This window comes from Hemiscyllium ocellatum, chromosome 3 (genome assembly GCF_020745735.1).
Source record: "Hemiscyllium ocellatum isolate sHemOce1 chromosome 3, sHemOce1.pat.X.cur, whole genome shotgun sequence".
NCBI lineage: Eukaryota > Metazoa > Chordata > Chondrichthyes > Orectolobiformes > Hemiscylliidae > Hemiscyllium > Hemiscyllium ocellatum.
In genome coordinates, this window is record NC_083403.1 from 20,786,337 (window position 1) to 20,803,535 (window position 17,199).

Consider the following 17,199-nt stretch of genomic DNA (forward strand, 5'->3'; position numbering starts at 1 on the left):
ACATTATAAGGATTCTATGATGAACTTAGGCACAGCAAGCCTGATAATATTGAGAGAGAAGACTAATTGGAGTAGTGCTATGTAATCTTTTATACCTAGTTAACAGGGAAAATAGGGCCTTGGATTAATGTCTCACATGAAAGTGAATACTTTCTCACTAAGTATCAACTTAAATAATACATGCCGGTTTCTGATGTGGGATTTGAAGCCCAGTGTTCGGACTCAGAAGCAAAAGCATGACCACTAATGCATGACTAACAGTAAAGCCTTGAAAGGAAAACCCATGACTAAAGGGTCATATGCAAGGACAAATTAGATTCAAACAAAAATGATTGTATATAGACAGAAAGATAATAGAGATGGGTATCAAGTTTAGCTAAAGGAAAATGAAAGTTGCCATCAAAACAGTAGGATTATTTTTGAATATGTTGAGTCAACAGGCCATTCAAGGCTGTAAATTGTTATTGGCGAAAACGAGGGATAGAGGGAAATTCACAGGTATGAAATGGTCATTTTTTTAAAAACTGTTTTCGTGATAGAAGACAATACTGAATTACTAGCAATATTTTGCACTGTTGACATTAAAGTTTAAAATGACCAAATCAATGGAAAGATAACCATGGTTAGAACAAGCCTCTGGTTCTGACAGTAGTCAATTCAGCGTTATTTAAAGGAGACTCCAACTCAATCGTGCATCATGAATCAGTACGATCAGCTGGGCAAGTTGTTAGCAACTCTCAACATATATTAAGGGTCAGAACTCACCCAACAGATTCCATACTCTGTGGTTGTTTCTAGGTTGGTAGATTTACATAAACTGGTTTACACTTTCAATGTCCTTTTGAAAACCAAAGTGCAAAAAGTCACAGAACAAAGCTTGTGGGATAAGTGTACAGAGTTTGGGTTGGATAAGGAATTAATTCTGATAGGTAGAAGATAGTTACTAATGGAAGTTGAGAATGTAGTGCTAGAAAAGCACAGCAGGTCAGGCAGCAGATGAGTTACTAAGGGAAGCACCTCAACAAGGGGAACAGTGGAATAAATGTCAGGGCCTATGCTTTTCATTATCTTAATCCACATTGTGATAAAGGTGTCAAGGAAACGGCCCACCAGTTTGTGGGAGAAAAAGATTTGTGTGACCTTTGAGGGGTTGATGAAGTAATGTCGAGCAGGTGAGCATGACCTCCTAATAAGGCAGCATCTGATGGAAAAACAGAAGGTGTATAGGTGACACCGAGCTGGAAGGGATGTCCATGGGGAATGGAGATTTGGAAGTGGGTCAGGTAAGACTGGAGAATGAGGAATCAGCTGAATGGGAATAATGACAGAGGACAGAGGGTGACTGATGCAGAAACAAGGCTTGGGGAGAAGGAGGGAAGTTCAGGTGATGGGGATGAAGGTAAGGAAATAGAGACTTGAGAGAGAGGAAGATAATAGGCTGGGGATGGGGGAAACAATGAAACTGGGGAGTTTGGGGCTGAGAGAGAGAGAGAGAGAGAGAGAGAGAGAGAGAGACTTGGGGAATGGGCAGAAGGGCCAGGACAAGGAATCAGTTGTGGTCAAGCAACAGAGGGAGACGGAGTCCTTCTGATCCTTATACTTAATTTGACAGCCATGCAAGAGAAGGTCATTTTGCTTCAGAAATTCAGCGTTTAGGGAATTTTTAACAATCTTTAAAATAATCCAAGGTTTAGGTTTAGTCCAGTTAGGCAATTTTGATAGAAAAGCAAAATGAACAAATGGGAGAAATCTGAAATTAAAAGTGTGTTGAAAAATACTCAGCTGATTAGGCAGACTCTATGGAGACAGTAACAGAATGGCTGTGCTGTAAAAGAGGCCATTCAGCCCATTGTGCCTTCACTGATTCTATTACCGAGTGCCAATCTCCTGCTTTTTCACCAGTGCCTTGCACATTATTTCCATCCAAGTCATCAGCAATGCAATCTTGAATGCCTCAACAGACTTGATTTCAGGTTCGTGAGTTTTTGGCAAAATGCTCAGGTCATTTTGAGTTAGATAGTGGAGCATAAGTTACAGGAGCTGACAGAAGGTATTCTTTTCACAGAGTTATCAAACGACAACCCTGGCAACATGTTTCTACTTTGTGACATCAGCCATGGTGAGAAAAGATGCGGGCTTTTGGGGATGTTACTCTCATTCATAGAAGTCCCCGAAATTGTTTGTTTTCAGGAGTTGGAAATCTATCGTCTGGCTGCACTGAAACAGCTGCCTGAAAGTGGGACAAAGTGGTCGATACAGTTTAACTTATGCATATGGTGAGAGAGACAGGCTGGCCTTTTCGTGTTCGTCCTCTTTGCATGCTTGCAATGCAAATTTTATACCAAAATAAAACATCACAACTAACTGCAAAAGTGGATGTTTTTATTCACAAAGTCAGTTCCTCTTCAGTTAACATATGCACATCTAAATCCAGTCGGCAATGCACAGCAATTGCTGGTGGCATTAACAGTGTTTGCTAACATGCTTTCCAACAATAACAACCCTAAGATAGTTTAAAAAATATTTTAAGTGATGCAGAAACAATTCCATAACTGGACAAGAAAGAGACACGAATGATCTGACTAGGTTTAGAGTTGTAATAAATCCCAGTGACCATCAAACCAACATTGCTTGGGGCCTGCCGAGCATCACTGGAGCTAACCTCAGCAGAGTCTGCACTGGCAAATGTAGTTGGCTGAATTTGAGCAGAAGTTCGGAGAAACTTGCAGTACCTAAAGCATAAAGGACAAGTGTGTGAGAAAACAGGAAAGTCAGCAATTCCTAGATATCCCTAAGTGCAAAGATTCCGCTATCTAAAAATTTATGTGGCATCCAACCAAAGCTTGATCTGCTCATTGATAAACCCAAAATGTTACAGGTTCTATTTGAAGAGCATGATGGTGTCTCAGTGCACTGGTCAAGAGTCCTTCCTCAGTCACTATCGTTAATGAATTAGTGAACAATTGTAGATTTTATTTACATTTTGTAAGACTTTGTTGCAATTAGGCGAAAGTGAGGACTGCAGATTAGAATCGAGTGTGTGGTGCTGGAAACGCACAGCAGGTCAGGAAGCATCCGAGGAGCAGGAGAATCGACATTTCGGGCAAAAGCCCTTCATCATTCCTGAGGAAGGATTTTTACTTGAAACGTCGATTCTCCTGCTCCTCGGATGCTGCCAGACCTGCTGTGCGTTTCCAGCACCACACTCTTGACCTTTGTTGCAACTAGCGACATAACCTTCCTACATGATGACTGGACTCCTATGTTAATTGGCTACAAATTAATTTGAAATGTCCTAACAATATGCTATGCTGCTATTTTAATAGAAATTAATTTTTTCCTCATATTATTTTTGACAATGATGAGAATGGTCATCCGAAATCTATCTAATGTTAATTGCTTGTAAGTAGAGAAATTGATTTTTAATGGTGCCTCATATAAATCCCAGAAGTCACACGACACCAGGTTATAGTCTAACAGGTTTAGAGTCACAGAGATGTACAGCGTGGAAACAGACCCTTCGGTCCAACCCGTCCATGCCGACCAGACATCCCAACTCAATCGAGTCCCACCTGCCAGCACTCGGCCCATATCCCTCCAAACCCTTCCTATTCATATGCCCATCCAAATGCTTCTTAAATGTTGCAATTGTACCAGCCTCCACCACATCATCTGGCAGCTCATTCCATACACGTACCACCCTCTGTGTGAAAAAGTTACCCCTTAGGTCTCTCTTATATCTTTCCCCTCTCACCCTAAACCTATGCCTTCTAGTTCTGGGCTCCCCGACCTCAAGGAAAAGACTTTGTCTATTTATCCTATCCATGCCCCTCATAATTTTGTAAACCTCAATAAGGTCACCCCTCAACCTCCGACGCTCCAGGGAAAACAGCTCCAGCCTGTTCAGCCTCTCCCTCAAATCCTCCAACCTTGACAACATCCTTGTAAATCTTTTCTGAACCCTTTTAAGTTTCACAACATCTTTCCGATAGGAAGGAGACCAGAATTGCATGCAATATTCCAACAGTGGCCTAACCAATGTCCTGTACAGCCACAGCATGACTTCCCAACTCCTGTACTCAATACTCTGACCAATAAAGGAAAGCATACCAAACGCCTTCTTCACTATCCTATCTACCTGCGACTCCACTTGCAAGGTGCTATGAACCTGCACTCCAAGGTCTCTTTGTTCAGCAACACTCCCTAGGACCTTACCATTAAGTGTATAATTCCTGCTAAGATTTGCTTTCCCAAAATGCAGCACCTCGCATTTATCTGAATTAAACTCCATTTGCCATTTCTCAGCCCATTGGCCCATCTGATCCAGATCCTGTTGTAATCTGAGGTAACCCTCTTCGCTGTCCACTACACCTCAAGTTTTTGGAGCACTGCTCTTTTGCCAAGAGAAGCACTTCACCTGACAAAGGAACTGGTGTTGTGTGACTTCTGACTACGTCTACACCAGTCCAACACTGGCACCTCCACATCATTACATAATCTCAGGGGATTCCAAAATAATTTTGAAATGGGATCACTGGTGTAATGCAGCGGAAAATGACAGCCAATTATAACACAGCAAGATCTTCTTCAAACAGCAAGAAGATAAGTCACTAGTTAATTTGATTGGCCGATAGACAAATAGTGTGGATGAAGGCGTCCATGAAGTGGCCTCTTTAAAATATGGAGTTCACAGTTTGGGAACAGACAGGAAACGGTCAATGTCACAGCAGTGACTACTCCCTGGTCTCCATATTGAAGCAGAAAATGCTGATTCAATGGAATGACCCCTGGGAACTGATCCAGACATTGACTCAGAAACACAAAGGCTCCAACACTTTGACAGACACATCACAAAAGGGCTGGTACATATGTAACTCCAGGTTTAATATGCAAAATGCAATTGGTGCTTTACGTTTAAAGAAAGCCATCCTTGTATTTTCTTGAATAAAGGCGCCCAGGTAATAAGTCAATAAGGAGCTATTGCAGGCTAATGAGCATCTGAAAAGAGGCAGCCAGTCAATGCTGTAGTACAGACTCTCAGAATTCAGATAAAATCTGTATCTACCTGAAATCATAGAACCTTAGAATAGTCAAATTTGCACCACTTTTTTGAAGTACAATCCAGTCAGTCTCACTCCCATTACTTCTTCATATCTTCCAAGTATTCATCCAATTCTTTTGAGAAAGCTGTGATTGAGTCTGGATCTATCCTACTCCTATTAGGAAGTATCTTCCAAAACTTAACTATTCATTGTGTTCAAATGCTTTTCAAGTTGTCTTTGGTTTTTGTGCCAATCAACTTACATTCTGCCCTGTTTGGTTACTAATCTGCCGATCATTAGCAAATGTTAACTATTTTTGAAACTCTTCATGAATTTAAACAATGATATAGAACTCTCTCTCTCTCTCTCTCTCTCTGTCTCAGTCTCAGGGTGTTGGCAGATGTACTGCTGAATTCCAATACATTCCTAGTTTTAATCTGCACATATGGTTTCTTCATAATTCCTCAAGTATTCATCATCTAATTCTTATTATACAGCCTGGAAATGACTTAAGAGTCAGAGGGAAAAATACAGCAAAGAAAATATATTTGTGCTTCTGATCATCTAAAAAAGAATTCCAACTAGTTACACTCCATCATATTTGCCCCACCCCACAGATTCTGGAGATATTTTCTTTTCAATTATTCACCTAACTCCATTCCGAATGTTACTGTTGAATCTCTTTTACCAACTCTTTCAAGCATCACATTCCAAATCAGACTTGAATTCAAGATTTACCTTCAATTCCTGTAGCTGCTATTTGTTGAAGTGTAGGCACTGAATGATAGACCAGGAAACAAGCCAGCATGCTGATTTTCGATTCCGCCACAGGCTGACCACTTAGATAGGAATGCAACAGAACATCACCTGACGCTAAAAGGAAAGTTTGGGGAGAAAAAATACAAGGCTCTTTAATTCACAACTACACATTGCACTTCTGTAACTGCTTAACATTTTTTTTATCGTGAGTATCACATGGTTTCCATTTATTCTTGTTATAGAACACAGCAAGTTTTTTTTTCCTCTGGACCACTTGAATGATGTTTTCAAACTTCCCATCTCTGCACCCTCATTTCAACAGTTAATTTCTAATGACACCTCAATGCTTCTCTTCATAAGATGACGACGGCAATTTGCAATCCATTCTAAGTTGCTCCAAGCAGTGAATTGTGGGTGCCTTCATGAATAATTTTCTTTATAACTGATTTGGCAGTTGACTTTGCCAGAAAATATTGAGCGGTCACACATTCCAGTGTTGAATTGGTGGTAAATATTGGCCGGAACAGATCAAAGTACGCAAGTTAACCATCTGGGTTCTTAGAACTATCTAAAACTATCTAATATTCATGATAATTTACTTCTTGCATCAACAAATAAGGTTCATCCTGTTTAGTTGTGCACCCAGACAAGGTGGTAATAACCTGACCATATCACTTTCCTGGGAGAAAGTAAGGACGGCAGATACTGGAGAGTCAGAGTTGAAAAGGGTGGTGCTGGAAAAGCACAGCAAGTCAGGCAGCATCCAAGGAGGAGAGTCAACATTTCGGGCAAAAGGCCTTAATCAGGGATGAAGGGCTCATGCCGGAAAAAATGACTCCCCATCTCCTCAGGTACCTGCTGTGCTTTTCCAGCGCCATCCTTTTTGACCCATATCATTTCCCTGCCCTTTTAAAATCTATGTATAGGCCTTTCTTTTTCCTGTGCTTCTCTTCTTTCCCATTTTTTTCCCAGATGCCATGAGTTATAAACTTGACCATTCTCATTTTTGAGTTGAGGACGTAATTCATGATCAGTTTACACTGGACTACATGGAGGCATGCAGAGTGTTCTGACCCTGGCTGATGTCACTATTGGGTAATGCAGATCCAAGAATGAAATCTAGCTCAAACGGACACAGAAATTGCTGGAAAATCTCAACAGTTCTTCTTCAGAAGGTTGGAGAGAGTCACTGGAGTTAACTCTCCAAATAAGTATGTGAATATGAAGCGTTTGGAGGGATTTGGGTCAAGTGCAAGCAGTTGGGAATATGATTGTCGTTGACTGGTTGGACTGAAGGGTCTGTTTCCGTGCTGTATGACTCTATGACCAAGCTGCCAGACTTGAGATTTTCTATTTTTGATCTGGATTTCCAGCATCCACAGTTCTTTTGGTTTTTTTTTATGAAACCTAGCTTGCCAGATCATATTTTTAATTCAGTTTTATCTGCCATGGTGGTCTTTCACTGAAAGATAAGCAGAGCAGACTGCAGACTTGGATTGAACAATAAAACAGAAGGTCATTACAACAAAAGAAAGTGAAATAAAATAAAACACACAAAGCGAGCTAAATATAACACAGACCGAAAGGCTTCAAGACACAGATCAAAATACCATCTACTCCCCACACTATCGAATCAAATATTTCCACATTCACAAATTACATGTTTTCACAAAGATAACTTATTTCCTCAACTGCTCTGAACAATCTCCATTTTTCAGTAGACACTATGCGTGCCTGTGACCTTCAGGCTTCCTGCACACTGCTCTAAAGCTGTTGAGCTATATTAAAAAGCAACTTTCTCATTAGATTTTGCTCCACCTAATGATTTAAATATTCTCTCTCTCCCTCTTCATAAAACCCCATGGTACAAACATTATTAGCATTCCATGCGTTCTTGTTCCCTGACACATACTGGCATGAAGCTCTAGAAAGACTGACCTAATTAACTTTCAAACTCCTTCACAAACTAACACCCATTCGTCACTAATGTAAAATCCAAACTCCACAAAACATTGACATTCATACAAACAGACAGCTTTCATCATAATACTTGGTGTGAACTCTTCATTTGAATGATTGCAGGCTGAGTTGAATAGGAGCCATGCTGCTGGCTGTGTGAGCGTTGAGCTTCTGCTCCAGCCAGGCTGTACCTCTAGGAGATCATGTTTCTGCAGGAATAGCCCCCAAAAGGACCAGGTGGTCAACTTGTTGAGAACCTGGCCATGGAGCTGCAGATGGATTCATGATCTCAAGTGAGTGGTCAAGGTCAGCAAATTTGCCTCCTAGGCACTGGTCCATGAACCTTTAGTGCTGCAGATGCTCCCTTCGCTCAGCCAGCAGGAGTGTCCTTTGCAAACAGAATTCAGGCCTAACATTCAGATGCTCGATCTCACCATTACGCACCCACCAATGATGCCATCCTCACATCCAGCTCTCATTGCTAACAGACAAGCCTGGGTCACTTGAGAGGATGATACACTCTGCATGACGAGGATAGCTGTCACTAAGGCTGCTGGGTTTGGCAACATTCAGGATGCCAGTAAATTCCTCCTGCTTGCCATTCTCTAATTCTACCTCACCCTATGGACAAGGCTTACACGGCTATGGGCCACGTACAGAAAAATGGGATTTGAATAGCCAGGTGGTTGTTTTTCGCAGTACAAACGTGATGGATCAAAGGGCCTTCTTCTATGCTGTGGATCTCGATGATTCCAATCGCACTTTTACAAGCTGCAGAACCTCTCATTTCTCATCTCAGACAACTTCCCTCACCGAAGTTCTCCCTTTCTGATCATCTTTGGATTTCAGATATCTGGGAAATGCTAGCTGACAGGTCAGCGCAGTCTCATAAGGAAGGACAGGAGTGATCACAGACCTCGGAGGTAGAAGCATTTTGATTTCTTCTTATGCTCTCAGCCAACAGTTCAGATCCTGGCCCTGCACGTACCTCACAGGATAGTGGAGAGCTCAGCCACCTCAGCAAGAGGTCCTGCAGACTGAACCTAAACTCTCAGGAGCCAGAGCTGCTCAAAATCAACAGGCTTGCACCAGGCAGGCTGCAGGTGCCTGCAGTGTGTAGGAGCAGGAAAGCCAAACCGCTTGTGGAATGGTATTTTCTTTTTACCGTATTTCTGGATGGGTTAGTTGATAAAATAGCTACAGAAGGAGTTATCATCCACAGCTTTTACTGCAGGACTTTGGCTAAGGGGATGTTGTGTTGGGACAGTGCCAATGAATGGCAAAATGGGGAACCGTTGAGCAATGATGGTGAAGGTTTGGCATCCTCAGGAACCCAGGTCTCGATAAGTGCTCACAGACAGCTCATCAAGAGTGAAGCAGCGTTAAACATCTCCTTCTGTGATCTCTTCTTCCTGAGGCAGCAAACACTGTCCCACATGACTTCTTAACCTTGTCTAACTTGCCCTGTTGCCTTCAAATCTATGAACATGTACACCAAGTTCCCTCTCATCCTATATAAATTCCGGGGTCCTATTTTCTTCAATTCCCTACAGTATGGAAACAGGCCCTTTGGCCCAACAAGTCCACACCGACCCTCCGAGGAGTAACGCATCCTGAACCATTTCCCTCTGACTAATGCACCTCACACAATGGGCAATTTAGCATGGCCAATTCACCTGACACATTTTTGGATTGTGGGAGGAAACTGGAGCACCCGGAGGAAACCCACACAGACACGAGGAGAATGTGCAAACTCCACACAGTTGCCTGAGGCTGGAATCGAACCTGGGTCCCTGGCGCTGTGAGGCAGCAATGCTAACTACTGAGCCACCATGTCACCCTAAGCATACTCCCTTGCCTTTTTAAACTTCCCAAAATGCGCCTCCACATTGTTTTTCAGGATGAAACCCCATTCTCTACTGTCCAGCCCACCTGACCAGCAAAATTACACCAACTACCATATCAGGTTTTGAACCCCTATCCCCATAGCATTAGTCTGGACCTCGACATTACTCTGCAATGACACTGACACCACCATCTCTCACCATATCACTTCCCACCAAGCAGTTAGCTACTGCATACAGCAAAACAGTTCACAGAGTCATGGCTGATACCAGCACGGGTGATTTGGACTGCACTTTATTAGAAAGAATCCTTTCCAATTCCTGTAACTCTCCTGATCTACATATAGGGGTGCAGAGGGGTCAAAGGCTAGGACTTCTGCAGCGAGTAACTCACCCCAACTCCCTAAAACCTGTCCATCATCTACAAGGTACAAGTCAGGAGTGCGATGGAAATACTCCCCACTTGCCCGGATGGGTGCAGCTCCAACAACACTCAAGAAGTTTGACACCATCCAGGGCATAGTAGCCCACTTCACTGGCACCAGATCCACAAATGTTCACTCTCACCCCCACTGACACTCAGCAGCAGCAGTGTGTACCATCTACAAGACCCGTGCAAAAGTTCACCGACATGATAACTACCTCCATTGAGAAAGACAAGGAAAGCAAATACAAAGGAACACCACCACTTGCAATTTCCCTTCAAGGTCACTCATCACGCTGACTTGGAAATATATCGCAATTCTGTCATCATCACCACATCAAAATCTGAGCATTCCCTCCCTAAGTGCATTGTGGATCTAGCCACAGCAGATTGACTACAGCGGTTCAAGAAGGCAGCTCATCACCACTTCTCAAGGGTAACTAGGGGCAGGCAATAAATGCTGGCCCCAGCCATCGATGCCCACATCCCATAAATAAACTTACAGAAAGTTATGTACAATTAATAACTCTCTGCATTATTGGGAACCCTGTTATCTTAACAAAACCACATGCCCTCTTGCTACTCTCCCTATATAGGCAAAGGAGAACTCTCCTTTCCTTGAAAACATGGTGCCTCACTACTGCCTGGATGGATCAACAAGTCAGCTTGCAGGGGTATATTTGTAACGTTGCTTGCTCTCACCTGGGAAAACTGAGTAGAATAGAAGCTGAGAGGAATGGTAAACCTGAGGGCCACAGTGTCACTGTCCTCGTGCTGTTGTGAAGCCACAGGTCCTGTAGAGGGAGGTGGCACACTTCTGTCACCACATCCTGGGTGAACAGCATGCAGCACAGTCATTGTTCCTGGCTGAGGTGGAGGTAGGAGAAGAGTTTCCTGAAAACTCTCCGTGTATATGGGCTTCTATGGACAGCCTCTCTCTACTTGCAGTCTGAGCCTTAGCTCCAGCTCCCAGTCAACAGACCCCATCACCACAGCAGTCTTTCTGCAGATAGGTCTGAAAACCACTCTTGGTCTGAATGCAGTCACAACAAGTTACCAAGACTCCGTCCCAACAAACGATAGCACATCCACAAACTTTGCAACAGTAAGTCAAAAGCCTGTACACTGAAGAGATGGCCGTTTAAAAAATTATGTGGAGGTGGTGTTGTTGGATTGGGGTGGACAAAGTTAAAAACCACGCAACACCAGGTTATAGTCCAACAGGTTTATTTGGAAGCACCAACTTTCTAAGTGTTGCGCCTTTGGCAGATGGTTTGTAAAATAGCATTGTTGAGGTCCTCTCACATAGCGGTGGCTTGGCATCATGAGCTGGTACTGTAAAAGCCTCTGGGCTCCTATTGCTAGCATTCTTTCCAATATGGGGCAACATGTGGATCATACTGAGAGCAGTAAGAAGAGCTGTCTTAGTCATTTTGAGGGCCTCCAGTCTCCTAACCGCCAGCAACATTGGTCCTGCTGAACCCAGTGCTTTTAGAACACGCTAACAACTGATGTTGAATTGTCAGCCATTGGCACATCTGACCAGTGTGGCTTGGAATCTATCAGATTTCCATCTCTTGTACTGAAAGGTTGGACCTACAGTGAAACTGATGCTTGGCTGTATTTGACCGCTCCAATCCAATTCCCGTGAACATTTGTCTGACTTTCAGCTTCAGCCATAGTATAGAAATCGTTGGAACAGAGTTTCCTGTTGGATTCTGAGATATTCTGAGAGATCACTGCTTCGCTGCTTCTCTAGAAATGGTTCCTGAGGAGGGAGCCGGTGAAAACATACAATTCGTTCAGAGTTTGGGGGTTCCAGGGAAGCTGCATGCAAAGTGTGTCAGAGGTGATTTCACTGGAGGCTCACTAGACTGGTATCTGGAATGAGCAGTTTGTCTTAGGAGGAAAGCTTGACTTGTTTCTAATGTTCCTTCTGATATGTGTTCCCATAGAACTCGAAGGTCTGTGCTCAGCAGCAGCTTCTGGAAGCATCTGAAACCTCCCAGCATCTGTAGAGCTCTGAAGGAACATTGTTATTAGTTTCGCTGGTGTTCTGGAGAGGAGAGTCGACTTGATTGAAGGGTATAAGATCTCAAATGGTGTCTCGAAGTGGATAAAGGGAAGGATGTTTGAGAGTCCAGAACCAGGGGGCATAGTTTTAAAATTAGGAATTACCATTCTAGAACAAGAACCCCTTTCATTTGTCAGATAGTCATGTGACTTTGGAACGCTCAGTCTCAGAAGGCATTGGAGATGGGATCACTGAATATTTTGAATGGCATGGAGATGCCAGAGTTGGACTGGAGTAGACAAGGTCAAAAATCAAACGACACCAGGTCCAACAGGTTGATTTGAAATTGCAAGCTTTCAGAGTGCCACTCCTTCCTCAGGTGCGTTATGATAGGGAGGCATAAGACACGGTATTTATAAGCATAAAGTTAACAACTTTAAAACTAGCTGCCCTTGTTGAATCCTTTAATTAGTTAGGAGGTAGACTACTGATTAAAATGCAGAATCCAGATTCCATTGCAGTCTTTGTCCGTAGAAAAGGTTTTATCAATGTATGAGATTTTAGACATTGTCAGGTTAGACAATGCACTTTCGGTGGGAGATCCTGCTTTGAAGCAGTCCATCTTTTAAGCTGAGGTCCGGTTTTATCTTTCTGACAGAAAAGAATTGTGAATGAAATAACTTCCCTCAATGTGTGTGCGGGTATTATTTTTTGATAGAAGACAGAGTTGGATAGATTCGTTGTCAAACAGTGGAGTTGAAGGCTATGTGAGGGGGGGGCGGTGGTTAAGATCATAATGTGATCTTATTGAAGAGCAGAGTTGTGAGGCCTACTTCTACTTCTATATTTGCATTCAGGTGGCTCAGCTCACATTGAGACAGCACACCTTGCAGTTAGAGACCATGAGAAGCAAATTTATTGTTCAGTTTTCCTTTGTCAATACACTGAGAGGCTGAACTGGTTAGACCAATCAAAAACATCACATGTCATGCTATAGGCAACAGACTGGTTCGAGTTGGGGTTAAATAGCTGCTGATGGGCAAAGGAATTCGATTAAGTGACTGCCTCTGTTGTCAGAAGGGTAAACCCTGCACACTATAAAAATTTAACCGATAATTCATGAATAACCACAGAGAAGAGAGAAAAAGCTGGAAAAGCTCAGCGGGTCTGGCAGCATTTACGGAGAAACAGAGGGACAAAATTTTGAAATCGAAACTTGATTGAAAACAAGGTAAAGTCTCCCCAAATCAGAGGGCTCATCATCACAGACAGACAAGTGGTGGTGATTTAACCTGAGCATTTACACGCCTCAAATGAAAGGTGAGGTTGAAAAAGACGGTCCTTCATGGTTACATTGCCCAGTGTGGGAATTGAACCCATGCTGCTGACATCACTTTGCATCACAAATCAGCCATCCAGGCTAATGATCCTCCATCCCTCCATTTAAAACAAGGAGCAACAATTTTTCCACTAAGTAATTCAACGAGTCACTATCTCTGGCACATCCTCCATCTTGACTGTGCAGTCAGACCAGTACGTTACTCCAACCCTGGTCATTCAAGCATCTCCTGATTTTTGCCATTGCATCTTGCTCTTCAGATATGTATGCCCTAAGTGATCAACTTAGTTCTTTTGTTACTCATTTGTGGGACATGGGCATAGCCAGCTGGCCAGCATTTATTGCCTGTCGCGAGTTGTCCTTGAGAAGGTGGTAGTGAGCTAGCTTCTTGAACTGATGCAGTCTATATGCTGTAGGTAGACCCACAATGCCCTTAGGGAGCGAATTCCAGGATTTTAAACCCAGCGACAGTGAAATGACAGCAATATATTTAAAAGTCGAGATGATGATTGATTTGGATGGGAACTTGCAGGTGGTGGTGTTCCCATGTGATTGCCCTTGTCTTTGTAGATGGATGTGATTGTGGGTTTGGAAGGTACTGTCAAATGACCTTGGTGAATTGCTCCAGAAAAGAAAGCACACAGCAGTGCAGCATGGTAGACAGTAGCAGCAGTGTGTACTGAGTGTTGGTGGTGAAGGGGAGTGGATGCTTGTGGATGTAGTGCCAGTCAAATGGATTGTTTTGTCCTGGATGGCGTCAAGCTTCTTGAGTTTTGTTGGAGCTGCACCCATCCAGACAAGGAAGGAATATTCTGTTGAGCCTTTGGGGAGTCAGGAGTTACTCATGTCAGTATTCCTAACCTCTGACTTATTCTTGTAGCCACTGCGTTTATGTGGAAAGTCCAGTTGAGTTTCTGGTCAATGGTAACCCCCAAGAGTGTTGATGGTGGGGGAATTCATTGATGGTAACACTATTGAATGTCAAGGAGCAGTGATAAGACTGTCTCTTACTGGAGATGGTAATTTCCTGGCATTTGTGGCAATTGCATGAATGTTACTTGCCAGCCCAAGCCTGGATATTGTCCAAACCTTGTTACCTTTGAACATAAGACCATAAGACATAGGAGTGGAAGTAAGGCCATTCGGCCCATCGAGTCCACTCCGCCATTCAATCATGGCTGATGGACATTTCAACTCCACTTACCAGCGTTCTCCCCGTAGCCCTTAATTCCTCGAGACAACAAGAATCTATCAATCTCGGCCTTGAAGACATTTAGCGTCCCAGCCTCCACTGCACTCTGTGGCAATGAATTCCACAGGCCCACCACTCTCTGGCTGAAGAAATGTCTCCGCATTTCTGTTCTGAATTGACCCCCTCTAATTCTAAGGCTGTGTCCACGGGTCCTAGTCTCCTCGCCTAACGGAAACAATTTCCTAGCGTCCACCCTTTCCAAGCCATGTATTATCTTGTACCATCTGAGGATTCGTGAATGGTGCTGAACATTGTCTAATCATTGACAAACATCCCTACTTCTGACCTTATGATGAAAGAAAGGTCATTGATGAAGCAGCTGAAGATGGTTGGGCCTAGGAGACAACCCTGAGGAACTCCTGCACAGATGTCCTGGAGCTGAGATGACTGACCTCCAATAACCATGACCAATTCAGGTGCTGTTGAAGGGCTTATGCCTGAAACGTCGATTCTCCTACTCCTTGGACGCTGCCTGACCTGTTGTGTTTTTTCAGCACCACACTCTCGACTCTGAGCTCCAGCACCTGCTAGAGATGACTCCATGTTCTAGACATGACTCCAATTTTGCTAGGTCTCCTTAATGCCACTCTTGGTCAAATGCAGCTTTTTTGTCCATGTTTGAACCAAGGCTGTAATGAGGTCAAGAGCGGAGTGGCTCTGATGGAACCTAAACTGGGTGTCACTGAGCAGGTTATTGTTAAGCACTTGATAGCACTGTTGATGACACCTTCCATCACTTTACTCATGATTGAGAGAAGACTGATGGGGTGGTAATTGGCTGGGTTGGATTTGTCCTGCTTTCAGTATAGGGGACACACCTGGGCAATTGTTAGGTAGATGCCTGGAACAGCTTGATGAGAGGAGTGGCAAGCCCTGGAGCACAGGCCTTCAGTACTACAGCCGGAATGATATCAGGGTGCATAACCATTGCAGTACCCTGTCTCCAACCATTTCGCGATATCAGATATTTGAATCGAATTGGCTGAAGACTGGTGTCTGATAAGGGGGAGCACTGGAGGAGGCCAAGATGGATCATCCAATCAGCACTTCTGGCTGAAGACTGCTGAGAGTCTTATCTGCAGTCTTATCTTTTGCAATGATATACTGGGCTCTTTAATCATTGAGGATGGGTATATTTGTGAAGCCTCCTCATCCAGCGAATTGTTTAACTATCGATCACCATTCACAACTGGATTTTGCAGGACTGCACAGTTCAGATTTGATCTGTTGGTTGTGGGATCACTTAGCTCTGTCAATCATTTCCTGCTTCTGCTGTTTGGCATGCAAGTAATCCTGTTTGGTAGCTTCACTAAGTTGACACCTCATTTTTTTTTGGTGCTTGCTTGTCCAGAACTGCATAATTACCACGGTTATTTCTTTATTGACAATGCATTAAAGGGTTCACAAACATCTGAAGACTCTAATTCCAACACCCATGATTCACACTTCAAAAGACTACTGACCAGCTGAGACAGCGTGTACATATAATATACAATGGTCACAGCCATTTAGTATATACAGTGTCAGAGGCATTTTGTTTTCAAAATGTACAAAGCTGGGGCTTTGCGGAAAGAACAGGCAAAAACTAACTGACAATAGAAGCACAGATGGAGATCAGAGATCCTTCCATTAGTTTGCCATTGTGCGAACATCAGGGTCACAAATCAATCCCAATTGAAATGCCATGTACAAGTTGTTTTTTGACTCCTGTGTCCTGGGATGAGTGTTTGGAAGAGTCTGTGCTCTACTGATCTCTTTTGCGTTTAACAGCGACACTGACGGTGACCATCTTTTGGCAAACTGCCCTGAAAAGCTGGAGAAAATCCTCTTGCTGTGTTTAGGTACAATGACAATATCATCTGTGCAGTATACCGCTGAGATCTATTGGGATAGAAATCTGTAGGGGGTTTGGGGGCGTGGTGTTTAAGAGCAAAATAGGTGGCTGCATTCCCACTGCTGCTTAATCACTTCACTCACTGCACCAGTCGATTGCTAGCCATATTGAGATGTGCATACAAGAGGTTAGGCAAATCATACAATGCAACTGTCCCTCTGTCCCAGTCATTGTGTAACTGCCCAAGACAACTCCTCCCTGCAGTTTTTCTTTCTCTCTCTCCCTGAGAATAAAAGGGAATCACCTGGTTTGAGTGTCACCATCCAATGAGGCCTCAGCCACTGCTCGACAGTAGCAAGTTTACAAGCTGGCATCCAAAACAAAAGCAGCAATCTTGTAAATTGCAACTTGCAAGGCAGTCACTCTTTTACGGTAACCAGTTCCACTTACAACAGTCACACATCAGTTGGCAGTGGCATGTTACAGGCCACTGAAATGCAATCTGTGTTAAGCATTGAGGTACAGTCAGATTGCAGTTCAAGGCTCTCTTTTCCAGCCCAACTCATCAAAATCATTGCCTTTTGAGTCCAAAGATAGAGAAATGGAGTGTAAAAGTTTACTGACGTGACAGAATTCTCCCAACATGTATTTTCTCCTACCCAATCTTATAGTTGGCACCAGCATCATTTAAGTGGTTATTCAACTGTGGCACGCTGTCTGAAGTGTTCAAAT

At 43.3% G+C, this 17,199-nt stretch overlaps 1 protein-coding gene across 3 annotated transcripts in view; it reads right to left on the reverse strand.

Annotated features, from left to right (window-relative positions):
• Positions 1–2,365: 2,365 nt before the first annotated feature.
• Positions 2,366–17,199, reverse strand: part of anapc1 (anaphase promoting complex subunit 1) — a 221,014-nt gene continuing 206,180 nt past the window's right edge. For all 3 annotated transcript variants that reach the window (XM_060848972.1, XM_060848952.1, XM_060848962.1), the window contains exons 47-48: positions 5,781–5,915; positions 2,366–2,732 (exon numbers count right to left, since the gene is read on the reverse strand). In XM_060848972.1, coding sequence (XP_060704955.1) covers positions 2,617–2,732; positions 5,781–5,915 — 251 coding nt within the window. In that variant the 3' untranslated portion in view covers positions 2,366–2,616. The remainder of the gene's footprint in view (positions 2,733–5,780; positions 5,916–17,199) is intronic.